General features: G+C 29.6%; 1 protein-coding gene and 1 long non-coding RNA gene across 2 annotated transcripts in view; both read right to left on the bottom strand.

Annotated features, from left to right (window-relative positions):
- Positions 1-16,014, bottom strand: part of LOC123272673 — a 94,692-nt gene that overhangs the window by 37,794 nt on the left and 40,884 nt on the right. The gene's annotated exons all lie outside the window — the stretch shown is intronic.
- The window catches only part of LOC123272672 (T-box transcription factor TBX20-like), a 50,943-nt gene continuing 35,023 nt past the window's right edge, over positions 95-16,014 (bottom strand). Inside the window, exons 5-6 of the mRNA XM_044739611.1 lie at positions 15,569-15,645; positions 95-788 (exon numbers count right to left, since the gene is read on the bottom strand). Of these exons, the coding sequence (XP_044595546.1) occupies positions 362-788; positions 15,569-15,645 (504 nt within the window). The 3' untranslated portion in view covers positions 95-361. The remainder of the gene's footprint in view (positions 789-15,568; positions 15,646-16,014) is intronic.

Here is a 16,014-nt window from a genome sequence, read left to right as displayed (position 1 = left end):
TAATTAATGAGATAAGATAAAAATCAACATATGCGCGATATTTTATTTCTTTGGTTTATAAATATAACAAGGTGATAAATATTCCAAAAATTGAATAATCGCAAATTATAATTTATACAATAACAATAATTTAATGAATAATCAATGGACAATATCGATTAGATTCAATAAAAAATAAATTACTAATCTATCGACGGATTTCATCAACAACAAGTCAAAGTTCAAGTGTAATAAAATGGCGTCTGAGGATAAGATGGAAAAGAGAAATAACAAAAAAGGCGTAGGTGGGTATTACGATAAAAAACATAGAGCTGTAGGAGGTAGGAGCGAGTGTGGGGGTGAATGAAGGGGAAGAGGATTGCTAATTGGGGGTGTTTGGGCGTGCGCGATGTGGCGGTGGCGTGGATGTGGGGGTCGGATAGGGCGCGTACCTGACCCCGATGGACGAGGGAGATGATCGCCGGGGGATGATTGCCACGGGCGAGGGCTGCCAGGACCAGGAGAGAGGTGGGTAAGGGAACGAGGGTGTGTTTGGGTAAGGTGAAGATGTGGTGGTGCGCGAGCCGTACAGCAGAGCCGCGGAGGGAGCCAGCCAGGAGGCCAGAGCATGCTGATGACCCTCGTGCTGGTGGTGTTGCTGTGAGGGCGGCTGCTGTTGTTGTTGCTGCTGCTGCTGCTGGATACTCAGAGCACTCGCTCCAGGGGAGGTTAGTGCGAGGTGCTCGTACAGACGCACTGGAGGCACTCCGCAACGGACTAATTGCTGCTCCATTAGTTCCATCGGATCTCTGGAACAAAAATATTCAATTTGTTAGTTTTCTTTTTAATTAGTTAAAATTTTTTTTTTACTAAGTTATGATTAAATTTTCCCTTTTTTTAAGTGATCAGTGATGGAAATTTATTTTGGAAATTTGTATGTGGACTGAGGTGCAAATTTTCGGATATTGCTGAATATTTTTTAAACATTTTTGAAGAAATAAATTTGTATTCATAATTCAATTGAAAATTTATTAATATATTATCGAAATTTTTACAAAATAGTGATTGTAATAATAATTTTCTAATATAGCCACATTTAACCAATTTTCATACATTTTTGAATATAAAAGGATTTAAGACAAAAAAATTAAAGTTTTTTGTAGAAAATTTAATTTTCTGTAAAAAAAAGGTTCTATACATAAAAGCTCTAAATAGAGTAAAAGACCCCATTAATGACACTTTTTTTGGTTTTGGTACTTATTCAATTAATGAAATCATTAATTTCAATAATAAATATATTATTTCTAATCTTTAAGACCTTTAGATCAAAAAAATTTTGAATTTTTATTCCAAGTAGAACATTTTTTCATTGAAAGAAAAAGTGCCACTAATGGAGTCTTTTACCTTAGCATCTTTTAAAAGATAAATAATTTTATAAAATAATTTGAAAAATATTGACTAAATGGTAAGTTTTATTGATTTTTGAAATTTGTAAAATGTTCTATATTTTTTAAGCAACACTTTTCAACGCTTAAATCCATACAAAGAGAAAATAATTAACTTGATTCGAGAGAAAAATTCTTAAACCAAGAAAATTATTTTGAAGAGGGTAATTGTCTTGAATCAAAACGAAAAACTCTTGAATTAAGTAAAATTTCCTTAAATCAAGAATATTAAGTCCTTCAAAATTATATACTTGATTCAAGAACATTATTTATTATTAATAACATTAATATTAATAATAATAATAACAATAATATTAATAACATTATTATTTTTTCTGTGTAGGAGCTTTTATTGTAGGAAATTAAATTTTCTACAAAAAAACTTTCATTCAGATTTTTTGTCACTCCGTTTGACTGAAAAATACAAAAAACGTTATTATCGAAATTTGTCTTTGATGATGTGTATTTATCAAAATATGAATTGAGGTCAATTAACCGTAAGTATTTTTAAATTGTCTACAAATTGCGCTTTGATCGGTTATAGTAGCATTAAATACTACTTCGCGAAAAATAAATAATGATACAGACGAATTATTCAACTATCAATAGAATAAAGAAGAACTTGAATATTTTTCACGATGCATTCAATATTGATATAAAATTTTTAATTTTGAACTGACAACTCTGCATGTGAGAAGTTATTCTAGTCACTTCGCCATCTAGCGGTAATCTAGGAACTAGTAACTTTTTACAGATGATTAGTTTTTAATGAAGGAAAAATTTGAGAGTTAGTTATAATAAAGGAAATTATTGGAATAGATTTTATTGTTATATAAATTGATTAAAAAGTTCCAAGAAAAAAAAATTATTTTGAAACAATTTATGGATGGTTGCCTAAATAAATTAGCTTAAAAGCCAGATAAATTACGCAAAAAGAAAAAAAGCGATAAGACAATTACCCAACAATTCAGCTAATTACATTGATAAATAACATCTTGTAAAAAGAGTAAAGAGTATGGGTAATTTAGAAATGTCGAAATTTGCCGGAAACGCTAATAAACAAACCTCTTAAAAATCTCCAAAGAGAATTAAATTAAGGTAAAAAAACGTAATGATGAATGATTTTCTCGTTGATTAGCACATATCCGCAAGCTTAATTAGGGTCAATCACGGTGCCGATTGTGAATCGATTTCACGGTTGATTACTATCGACGAGAACACATCAGCAGGTACAGTCCGCGCTGACTGGCGAATTATTATTCCCGTAGACTGCAAAGTAAATCGCCGCGGGTATGCCTTCGTAATTAACGCAATCGTACACACTGCATTATACTATCTATATTGTATCCATTACAGCGACATGTGTATTACGTACCGCATATATTGATGCACAGTTCGATAACATTATAGACATACCAGCTCCGTTATATTAAACAATAAATGAATTAACAATTATAATTTGTATTCTTTATGTCGATAACGTATTTATTCTTGTTTTCTTTGTACAACTTATTGCTAGATAAAATTTAATTTTTAAAGGGTCATACTTTTTATGAATTTAAAACTAATTACAAATAATTATGTCAGTTGACTGATAAAAAAAAATTTATAGTACCAGAAACTTTTCGTGCCTTCTTTAAAATTTTAAATTAAAAATTTTGGCTAATAAATAATAAGAAATCTTAAAAATTGATAAGGATTTTTTTTTGTAGAAAATTAAATTTTCTAAAATAAAGATTTCTCATGATTTTTCCTATCTTCAATAATTTGTTCATAATTTTGATTCTGAATTTTGATACACAGAAAAAAAGGTTCACTTGAGCCAAGAAAATATTTTTCTTCATCATTATTTTCTTGAGCGAAAAAAAATTTTTTTGACACAAGAAATTTCACTTATTCCTACAAAATTAATTCTGTTGTTTTAAGAAATACGTATCTTGATCCAAGAAAATTTATTTAAGTCAAGAAAATCTTGTCGTTTTGAGAAAATTCAGCCTCTTGCTCCAAAAAATTTAGTTCTTGATAGAAGTAAATTTTCTTGTCTTGAGAAAATTTCTCTTTTGCTCCAAAAAATTAAATATAAAGTTAGAAGTAAATTTTCATTAATATTTTTATTGATTAACATGTCAAATGAAAAAATCGAATAATATTGAATCTTTTTTTTTCATTCAATATGTATAATTGCACGCTAAAATAATATAAAGTGGGTATCAAATATTCAAGAGAAAAATTTTCTCAAGGTGAGAAAATTTTTTTCTCAGCTGAAGTAGGTGGCGCTGCTTCCCTAAAGTATCTAAAAATCTTGATCAAATATAAAAATTACTTCCACCAAGAATAGAATTTCAAGAAAAATTTTTACTTTGGCCAACACAACTTCAATCTTCCTTCAGGCACCCAAAAATTTTCTTGAGCCAAGAATTTTATTCTCCAGTAAAGAAATTTTCCTTTCTAACTAATACTTTTAATCACTTCGAAATATCTCATAACTTCAAAATTAAAATTCTGGATTAATAATAAGAGTTATAATAAAAATAGTAATCATCATTTCTGTATAAAAATAAATTTCCTAAGGATTTATTTATATTAAATAACATTTTTTAATATTAACAAATCATTTATCATCAGAGACCACTTTTAGTATCAAACAAATATTTCTTAGTATTTAAAATTATTTGTTTGTATTTAATAAATCTGATATTCATTTATTAAATATTAATAAATCTTTTTAAATTCTAAGAAATATTTGTTAAGGATTAACAAATGGCTTCTAATAAATGATTTTTTAAATATTAACAAATCTCTTTAAACATAAACAAATTCTTCTATCAGTGTACAAAAAAAAGAATCTTATAATTTTTTCATATCTCCAATATTTTGCTAACAATTTAAACTCTAAAACTTAATCCCGCAAAATCCAAGAAAAGATAATTTTAATAAATAAAAAAAATGTAAAGTTTGTTTATTAGCGACTTGATATCGCCGAAATTTAAGATCCACCCCGGCGAATCCATGGTGATAATAGAGCCCACCCACCTTGGGGTTAGCGGTGCGCAGGATCTATAAGCCGACTCTCAAATTTCTCTTAAAATAAAAAGTAATAATATTAAAGGAACTAAAATAAATAATTTACAATCGTTTTTGTTTGTTACTCAGAATTGATTTAATTTTTAGCAAGTGATGTGTGCATGTGCGTTATATGTAGGGTTTTGGTTTGTCTTAACAAAGGACTCTTTGGATTGTTATTTTCATTGGACTTGAATGATGGAAACCAGTAGATGAGAATTGAGTTTTAAGAATAAATAAAATAAATAAAAAAGAGAACAATGGATCCGGTGTGCCAAGTTAACGCGTCTCGGTTACAACGGGCATGCTGCTTAGCATGTAACTTGATACCAATCTCCCTTTACTTCTTTATACATTTATGCACACACATATATATGGCATAAAACGTGTAATGTATAACGTGTGTTATAGAGACCTAAACCCTGTATATTACGAGTATGAGTCCTCGTGCCTCCGAACTCAATCTGAGGAACATTGAGGTACAAGGTGGGTTGCTTTTATCCATCCAACCAGTTGTCTGTGGATGTAAGACGTATAAAAATGTTTTTTACAAGAGGAAGAAAAAGTACAAGTAAAAGTAAAAGTTTAATGTAAAAGAGGAAGGAAGGGATTAGGGTTGGTGCCTGGGGCTAATCGTTCCTTCACTGAACGTGCCAGACCACACACCGTCATGTCCACTGGCTCTACATGTCCTTACTCCATTTCTTTTCTCACACGTTCCGGTGAAATATCGCCACTAAAGAGCTTCCAATGTCTATTAGTCCGGCCATTGCCACCCCAAACTGCTTCAATTGATTTTTCTTTTTTTATCGCCGTCGGTTTAATTTGTTCTGCTCTGTACAACTTCTAACTCTTCAGATGAGTAAGAAATTTTAAAATATGATCAATGATAAGAAATTGATTTTTTCTGTTACTTAAAATAATTTTTTTTTGTGAAATTTTTTTTAATATATCTAACTTAGAAAATTCATTTTAAAAATTCACTTTGTTTTATTTTGTTCTTTTTTTAAATAAAAAAATTATATTTTTGAACTGAAATTTGATATTCAATGCTTTAACCTACAAAAATTTTTTTTAATATATCTAATTTAGAAAATTCATTAAAAAATTCCCTTTTTTTTATTTTGCTCTTTTCTTAAATAAAAAAATTATATATTTGAACTGAAATTTGATATTCAATACTTTAACCTACAAAAATTTTTGTGAAATTTTTTTCAATATATCTAATTTAGAAAATTCATTTAAGAAATTCCCTTTTTTTTTTAATTTGGTCTTTTTTGAAATAAAAAATTATAATTTTGAACCTGAAGTTTGATATTTAATACTTTAACCCACAAAAATTTTTATAAAATTTTTTTTAACATATCTAATTTAGAAAATTCATTAAAAAAATTCACTTTTTTTTATTTGGCTTTTTTTTTAAATAAAAAAATTATATTTTTGAACCTGAAGTTTGATATTTAATACTTTAACCCCTAAAAATATTTAAAATTTTTTTTTTTAATATATTATCATATATTTTTTTTTTTCTTAAGCTTTATTAAACATAGAATAATTAAAAAAAAATAAATTTCAATTATATTATAAAAATTTATGAAAAAGATAAAAACTTAAAATTATTCGTTAAATGTCGAAAAAAATTTTATTATTTGTTAAATTATGTAAAAATAATAATTTTAAGTCAAAAAATATTTAATTTAAAAATAAAAATGTTTATTTATTTTTTAATTTTTATGGCATAAAAAATTAAGTGACCGTAAAATAGACAATTTTAAAATTCAATTTTTGTTAAAGTAAAATAATGAATTTATAAACTAATTATTATCAAATAACAAAAAAAATTATGGAACTTAAAGATTGAAATTACTTAATTTCCTCATAATCAGTTAATAAAAAAATTTTTAAGGAAATTGCAAAGCTAAATTACGTCTATACAAATAGTATAATAAAAATGAATATAGATGTGGGATCATAAAGTGAAGAGTAGATGAGAGCTAAACGGAAATGACGCAGCTCTGGTGCATTATAATAGACTAATCCGAGCGAGCCCTCGGATGAAATCTTAGCCTTGAATTATCTTATAATGTTTTCATGAAGCTTCCTCGCTCATATTTATATTATGCATATGAACAAGAAGGAACAATAAAAAATTATAATTACAATCATTCACGATATTGAGTCTCACAGGGCTCAAGCTGTTCATTAACAGTTATTTCCTTCTATGCTTTTGTAATTCACGTTCAGATGTCTTTGATCCCAGGTCTTAGGTACCGTAAAAAAAAAAGCAATATTTATATTAAAAATTCACATTTATTAAGGAAGTATGAGTGACAATTTTAAAATTGAAATTTAAAGGCTCAAAATTTTATCAATTTCAATTTTGCTTCAAGTAATGTTCTTTAAGCTGTGCACAAGAAAGTTGAGAATTAAATATGTGGTCAAACGATCTGATAATATTAATGGTCGAGCACGCGACATATAATCGTAAAAATCCCAGTTCGAATTCTGACTTGTTTCCTACTCATAAAACTTTTTTTTTAAAATGATCTTTGCTTTTAACGGGTCAGAAATTAATTAGTTGTATTTTAAGAATAAAATTCAAGAGAAGAACTTGAAATATTAAAACTAAAATAATTTGATATGAATTTAAAAGCTTTTTAATTCAAATAATTATAGATAAAAAAGTTGATACTTAAAAAAATTAATTAGTAAGATAAAAATCCCATAAAAATTTTTATAAAATTTCCTGATGGTTTTATATATTGTGATGTATAATGTGAGTATTTTCTAGTAATATTTTGATTTTTTCACCAGATAAAAATTGTTACAAAAAATCCTAATTAAATTTTAGAATAATTTCCGTCACACCTCCCCGCAACCATACAAGCCTGTCCCCAATGATTAAAATTCGCTTCTTTGCTCGTATTTTTTCAACACAAAATATTTTTTTGCTTTGATTACAATAAAAAATCTTTAATGCTCAACATTAGATCCCAAATTTTGATAACTATTCCAAAACAAATATAAATCAGAACACGGAAAAAAGAAAACTCGAAAAATTACAGTATAAAATGTAAAATCGGTCCCGTCGTAATCAAAACTAGAAAAATTACAGTTTGAAATAACATTTTTCTAAATTCAATTTTTTAATTTAATATTCAGAGCTTTCAATTTAAATATTACATTTTACAATGTAATTTTTATAAAATCTGTAATAATTACATTTGAAACTGTAATTTTTCTAGTTTTCATCACGAAGCACCACGTTGCATTATATACTGTAATTTTTCGAGTTTTCTTTTTTCCGTAAAACATAAATAGATAATGAACTATGAATCACACCCATGGTACCTCACGAAAAAAATTTCTATGCATGAATTAAAGAAAGACACGCTGTTTAAATATGTACAGAGCTTGATCAGTAAGTAAAAGACATTAAAGATTTCAAATTTGCAACTCCTCCCATCACTTCAAGACGCTACCAACACGTCCTTCGGTCCGTAGGAATTAAAATATTTATAAATTTATAACATTTTATTCTGCTAATAGAAGCCGAACACGTTATTATAAGGAGTATGCAAAAGATTGCCGTTAATGACGATTCATTACACGTTGCATGGAAAAAGATCAATCGTGATACAAACGCTTCCATCTTCCATCTACCATGTACATGAGGTGGATGATGAGAATGAGGATGATGATGATGATGATGATGATGATGATGATGCTCTTCTCATCATCGCTTTTCTCACTTACATCACACGCGATCCTCTCATTTTACACATGATCAGGTCGCCCGATCGTCACGACATTACACACGAAAGACAGTTTAAGTGTGTGAAGTATCGGCTCTTTAGACACTTTATTATTATTTTTTTTCAGTTAACATTTTTTTTAAAGAGCCGCTTTAGACGCGACGACATGATCCACGCGAAGAACACCTGAGCGTTCCAATGTGTTATTTTTATAATAATCAATTCGACAAAAATTTAATTCTTTAATATTCCACGGAGAAAATTTCATTATATCATCTATAGTATGATTTTTTTTTGTGGTCATCTAACATAGCGGTTAAAATTTCTAATGTTGAAATAATTGGTTCTGTAATTTAACGTAATAATCGTTCAATAGAAGTTTCTATATGAAAGTATCGTAATATTTTTTTTTTTCAATTGAATTTTGAGCAATTTCTTTCATCATAAAACTTTTGAGGAAGAATAAAATTAATTTAGAGCAAGAATAAATTTTTTTGGCTTAAGAAAATTTGAAAAAAAATAACTTGAGACTAACTAGATGATAATTTTTACTATTCAATCCTTCCCGAGTGATAATATGTGTTAGGTATGAAAATAAAAACTCGTAATTATATAAATCATTATAAAAAAAAATAGATCAAGTGAACTATTCTCCATTCATGAAGAAAATTGCTGGAGAGTAACTTCTTTTTTTGTTTTTGTTGTCACTTATTAGGATGCACCTTCTAAAAGGATTTTTAACCATAGGATAGATACAAAGTATCCGTTTTAGTACAATGTAACTAATTGCTATGTTATTTATTATTTTCGCACGCAATCCTATTCAAAAGTTCATTTTGTGATTATATGTTCTGCGTGTCTTCAAAATGATTGCAGGTTTGGATGCAGAAAACTTTAGAAATAGTTCATGGACTAGTATATTTTTTTATAATCAAATAATTTGCAACAATAAATTATAAATTGCAACAAACCACTGATATTTTTAAAGTAATAAATGATTCAACAGAAAATCAACTAAAAATTTATAACTGCTGTTTCTGTCTATAAATCCGTCAGTTTAATTTGATTTAAAAGTTTCAATGATTAATTTTCCATTTTTATAATATTATATTTAGCTCTAGTTCAAAAAAACTGACAAATATGATTTTTAAATTAAAAAATTTTCCACCAAACTAAAGTTAGAAAAAATCAAAAAATTTTTTAATTAAATAAATAATTGTTAAAAAAATTCCTTATGTCAATATTGTTAAAAACTATGAATAACTATTTTAGACAAAATTCCAAAGTTATAAATTTTTAATGAAATTAAAAGAATTTTTTGTTGACAAACATTCCGAGCCCAAACCGCTATTAGACAAGTATCTATATAATTATCATTATGTCATTAGTGGATCTTTAATTTCCAAAAGCTGCCCCTATAATTTCCGCAGCCGAGTTCCTCAAAAACACATTAACCAAAAATCTCTAGTAAAACTAGCGCTAAATACATAAATAATAAAATATTTTTTGCAGACCTAGAGACTAGTTCGGAGCAATAATATTCGAATTCCATCGGACTGTTATTTTTCACCCTCGAGCTGACATATAAGCTATTAGATAAGTGGTAGGATAATAATAGGTTACACCCCGGTATATGATTCCCTACTCTATCATATGCCTCTCCTCGGACTTTAATCCCACGAGACTCTTCACCGACTCGGCTTCTTGCCCGTTTCAAGGTCCCCGGATTGATAACAAAAAATCTTGTTCCTAAAAAAGATTCAAATCTAAATCTAATACACGCCTTGGACATTCGCAATTACGGCATAGAAATAATTATTTTTAGAAAAATGCAACTGGATGGTAGAGCGTTAAAGAGTAGAATCTTCCGTTCTAAGGTCTAGGGTTCGATTCCGCGTCGGGTTAAAAATTGTGGGTATGATTGTTTCTATTTTTTCTTCTAGTTTAAAATAATTTTTTTTAATTAAAAGAAAAATACTTGAACCAAAAAAATAATTTTGAAGAGTTTTATTTTCTTCAATCAAGTAAAATTTATTAAACCCAAAAAAAATTTCTTAGTTTAAAAATTTCTCTACTCAAATCAAGAAAATGAAGTTCTTCAAAACTATTTACGTGATTCAAGTAAATTTTTTTGTCTGTAAAAAATTGATAAAATAGCAAATGATAAAATTGATAGAATAAAAATCGAATTTGAATTGCCTTAATAGCTTATGGTGATGGTGAATTTTTTTATCAATTTAAAGGTAAATCGAAAAAAAATCTGAAGGCAAACTTGTATGTATCAAGACAACAGTGTGTGAGTGTAAGTGTGTTGAGAGACACGTAAGCTGGTTCATAAGATGTTCATGTACTTCTTGATGGAGAGTTTCTTGTACGGGTGCAAGAGAGAGTAACCGGCGCGGTCGGCGGCAGCCGGGTAAATTACAGGCTCGAACGATATTTTGTTGTTTTGTTGTTTTTCAACGCGCCGAAAGGAAATGAGCGAGCAAACGCGTCACGCCACCCCGAACCTGCTAATTTCTATTCATATTTTATGGCTATTAATTTCTTCGCCGTTACACTCGCTTCATCTTCTACGTCCATTCCTCTGGGATCTGGTATGGGACGATGTGATGTGATGTATACCTCATCATCTTGTTTTATTTTAACACGACTTTTATTTATACTCAAACTCCAGTTGAGGTACTCGATAATATAATATAATACTATATCATATACACGGGAGTCCCAGTTTTTACTCAAGGGTTAATCGCACAAACGATTATCATCATTATTATCCTCATATTTTTTGCCAACTTCAAGCAGAGGAATAACTCAAAAATAACTCAAAATGATTATTAGATTATCACTGATGTTGGATCAGAATTAGTTTATTTAAAACTTGAGTCAAAATGTCAATTCTTATCTAATTAAAAAAAACTACGTTAATCCTTTAATGATCCAGAGGAAATTTGTATCAACTGTGAATTAAACTAAATTTTTTGAAATTGAACGAATTTTTATGCACTAATTTTCAAAATCATTAGATCTATGTTCAAAATATTTGTACATGGAGTAAAAGTGATTTAAAAATCTCACCAAGTGATACAAAAATTGTAAGTGTCAAAAAAAATTTTTTTTTTAAATTCATACTTTGAAAGAAATTTCGTTTTTATAATTAATTCATCAAAATATCATCTGAATTTTTTAACGATAATGCATGATATTTTTTTTACTAGTTAAATTTCTACACAAAAAAATTTAGTGTTATTTTTGTAATAAATTCTATCAATATTATTACATAGAAAAAAAAATCATGAAATTTGACTCACTGTTTTTTTTCCAATTCATAAAAAAGTTGTATTTGTTTTGAAATATAAATTTACGAGGATCAAAATTTTTGGTTTAAATTTTAAATAGAATTAACTTGACCTCTACTATAAGAAGTAAGTATTTAAAAATTTTTTATTATTTCCAATGACCATTATATCAATTACAAGTGCATAAAATTCCATATTTCTAATTTCCTTATCATTATTTCAGGATTAAATATGCTCAAATATAAATTTAACCTATACTCGCTGACTAGCTCGGTTAGTTTGTGCATGCGCTAAAACCGATATTAAATTCCCAACCTAATAAAACAATTTCTATATCACAAAACTGATTCCAAAATTATAGCATCCTTAAAAAGCAATCATAGCTTCACTTTTAGTGCATCATTTTTTTCCGGATATTGTCCCAAGTATCAGCTTTTTCCGACTATTCTAAGCTCAATACACTAAAAAAAATTAATTTGAACCAAGACAAAAATTCTTGAGCCAAGAAAATAATTTTAAAGAGTTTAATTGTCTTGAATCAAGATGAAATATTCTCGAATCAAGTAAAATTTACGCAAATCAAGAAGAAGTTCTTCAAAATTATTTACTTGATTCAAGTAAATTTTTTTTTCTGAGTTATCTTTTTCAATCCCAAATTTGATATTTTAAGATCACTAATCAAGATTTCATTACACTGAAAAAAAAGTTTTTTTTCTACCAAGGAAATGTTTCCTTATGAATAAAAAATTGGTATTCTTATGATTAAAATATGAAAGTTTTTTAACTATAAGAATACAGTTTTCTCACTGTCAAAAAACTAGCCTTATAATAAAACGTGGTATTTAAAGGTTAAGAATACCAGTTTTTTTAAATCAAGAAAACTCGAGTAAAAAATTTAGTATTCTAGGTGGAAAAAAATTTTTTTTCAGTGTAGATATTTAATGTTAGATCCAAAAGTGAAAGAATATAAGATTCACACATCTGAAAGATTTGAATGTCGCATTTATCTCAAATCTTTGAAGAAACAGTTATCCAGAAATTTCAATTGACTGTAAGAAAGAAGCCTGTGGAGAGTTAAATGTTTAAGAGTCAGCAAAGGATGAGGATATTTTGCATTAGCCTTTAAACAGCAGTTATTAGTAGAGCTTGATCACTCGGCAGGTAACCCCGCGGCTTTCTCACCCCAGGCAAAGGAGCCAGGAGTAGTTTTGGTAAAAAAATGTTGGTTAACGTTCTGTTTTGACGGTATAGAGCATGTGGGGAAAGGTAATGCGAAGTGCTAATGGGCCCGTGAGTAGATGTGTTGATGGTGGATCAGTTGAGAATGTCTGTTGTCTGTTGTCTGCACTCACATTGAACGTGTGGATGTGTTGGTCGAGATTGGACGTATGTGAGGGACCAGAAGAAGAAGAAGACCAAGAATAATAAAAACAAGACAAGAAGAGACTTGAAAAGGCGGCTACGATAATGACAGGCCGCTTGCTCTCGAAGCTAATATAGATGAATGCTCTGCCCTCCTTGCCCTTAAGCTGCACTCAGGGAACGATCGGTCTACTCTACTGGCCATGTACTTTTGCTTGTGCTCGGTTGTATCGGTGAATATGAGGGCGTAAGCACTTTGAATAAAAAGGATAAAAAAGTAAAAAGTAATAATAAAATCTTAAATAATATAATAATATTTAAGGAAGGGGAGAATTCGGGATGGAGGGTACTAAAGAAATGGAACAGGATGAAAGCGTGCGAAACCCAAATGAAGAGGATTTCAAATGAGGGAACCGAATAGAAAGAAAGGATTGCAAGGATACAGAAGGAGAGAAATACGCTCAAAAGCTTAAGCTAAAGGCTCGGGAAATATATATATGTATGTATGTATCTCCTGTTTCTTTTCATAGCCGGAGGGGCATCTATCTATCAGCGCCGGCGTGAAGTGGGCGGGTGCATGCGCGGTATTGCCGCATATAAGGCCGCTCTCTTATTAACTTTGCCGACGCCGCGGCTTAGAAGGAGGCAATGCGCATGCTCCAAAGTTACGTGTTATCCGCGGCAGCACCTCACTACAATATTGTATTTTATTCTGTTCCTGTCCTTATTCCTTATTCGTACTGAGGGTCTTTGATATCGGGCTCTTGGAGATTCAAGGGGTGAGATTCATGATTGGAACGAAATTTTGTGGTTCAATAGGTCATGGTCCAGGATTTGGAAATTTGGTTGTTTTGAGATTTGATGGAGGATTTGAATATTATATGGTCAAATACATCAGCTACTAAGTATAGTGATGACACATTTAGAACACCTAATTTTGATACCTTGCCTATCAACACTCATTTGTATTATCAGACATACGACTCTGGCGATGAATGCCATATGAGATTATTAGTGTACAAAGCCAAGAATAATTTAAGATCAAAGCTTTTAATTTGTTTTTAAATTTTAAAATAGAAGAAAATAGATTTTTTCTCCACACAAAAAAAAAATAACTCGATTCAAGAGAGATTCTTGAACCAAGAATATAATTTTGAAGAGGGTAATTGCCTTGAATCAAGACGAAACATTCTTGAATCAAGTAAAATTTCCTTAAACAAAGAATTTTTCTACTCAAATCAAGAATATTAAGTTCTTCAAAATTATATACTTGATTCAAGAACATTTTTTTTCTGTGCAAGTAATTTTTTTTCTTTGATGAAGAAACTCTGGTATTCTTGTAAAAAAAGTACCAAGTTTAATCCCTTCAGCAATACGTATTTTTATTGGAGCAAAGCTTTATTCTACTGTCAGCAAAATAACAAAATTAAGGTAAAGTAAACTTAACCTCACTTAATTGACACAGATATATGTTCTTACAATGACGGCCTATTTTCTTTTTTAATTGATGGCTTATCAAGAATTGCAAATATTAACCAACATTTTGATAACTGTGTAAGGGCATATTTTTTTAACGTTTAAAAATTCGTTAAGAAACAGCTGCTCTATGCATAACAATTACCAACACAAGGTAAAAATTAAGAAAATAATGGCGCCCACTATTATGTTGCTATACTATAATACTATGGAGTATTAGTCCCAGGATTAAACTTGTTGTTGCGGTGAGGATTATACCAGTTTTCTTACAGTAAGAATACTCGTTCAATTATCCTTTGTATTTTGGGAGGAAAAAAAAAATTGTTTTTTTAGCGCATTGAGTTATTAAACCACTAACTTGTCAAAATGCTGTAATTTATCGGTGCAATCTTTATACTGTCATTTGATATGTGCGTGAAGTTGTATTCTAAAAAATTTTTATATTTTGCCATTCGACTTCTGCCTTAGTATTGACACAAAATAAATAAGGAATTTACTAGATTTGAGTTAATGATTTTTTGGGCAACGAAAAGGAGAGAGGAAAAGAAGAATTTTGGGTGAATATTTATTTTTGAGTTTGGAGATTAAAAGTAGAATAGACGACAGGTGTTGATTTGTAGAAGAGGAGGAGAAATTTGGGCGGGTTACGTTTCGTCGGAAATATACGGTAATAGGATGAGAGGGCCCTGATGATGATGATGATGATGATGATAGGAAATAAAGAGTTTTATCGAATCTCTCTATCTTACTCAGAGTTCTTATTCTTTCAGGGCCATCATCGGCAGCAACATCATGCTACGCAGGAGATAGAGAGTCAAGAAGTCAATTGACTTTTTAAAGTATACGTGTAAAACCCGTTCGTGAGAACACTAAATTATGACAGGAATTTTTTATTTGTTTATAGACGAATGTATAGACAGCACTCCAGCTGCTTTTTTCAATATTCATTCTTTTGGTGTTCATATTGTGTAGAAGTTCAAAAATAAAATAAGAAAGAGGCGTATTGGAGATTGGACGTTTTAGCTGAAAATACAGTCAACGCTCTCTGTATTTGACTCGCCCGTACAAGACTATTCTCTGTATTTGACTCGTCCTTGTCCATAAGAGCTGTGTAAAATCGTCAAATACAGAGGAAGAATGTGGTCAAATACAGAGAGCGTCGACTGTAATAAGAGTTTTGGTTACTTACCGGTCGAAGTCTGTGAGGCGCGAGGAGTCGCGGAAACCTTTGGCGAATGGATTGCTGTCGATTTTCAATTTTGTTATCTGGAAAAAAGACAAAATAAAAATTTTAATCAAAGAAATTGTGGATTTTGTTTATTATCGCTGTTACAGAATTTTTCAGGGTTTTTATAAGAGAAAAAAAGAGAATACAAAATTCAGGTTTCTAATAAGTATTGCAAAGGTAAGAAATAGTTCCGCGACGATCGATAGATGGCGAGAGATAGTTTAAGCTTTCTGTTTGTACGGCGGAAAATCAGACAGTTAAGTACTAGTGCAAGTAAGAATTAATGATTACTTTATCTAGTGGTTTTTTTTTTAATTTTTGCCACGCAAATTAAATATAAACAATTACAAAACCAAAAGAATGTAACATTAAAATAAGTAACTTAAAAACAATTTGAAGGGTTCAAA

This window comes from Cotesia glomerata, linkage group LG10, assembly GCF_020080835.1.
Source record: "Cotesia glomerata isolate CgM1 linkage group LG10, MPM_Cglom_v2.3, whole genome shotgun sequence".
Taxonomy (NCBI): domain Eukaryota; kingdom Metazoa; phylum Arthropoda; class Insecta; order Hymenoptera; family Braconidae; genus Cotesia; species Cotesia glomerata.
This window is presented reverse-complemented; position numbering and strand designations above follow the sequence as displayed.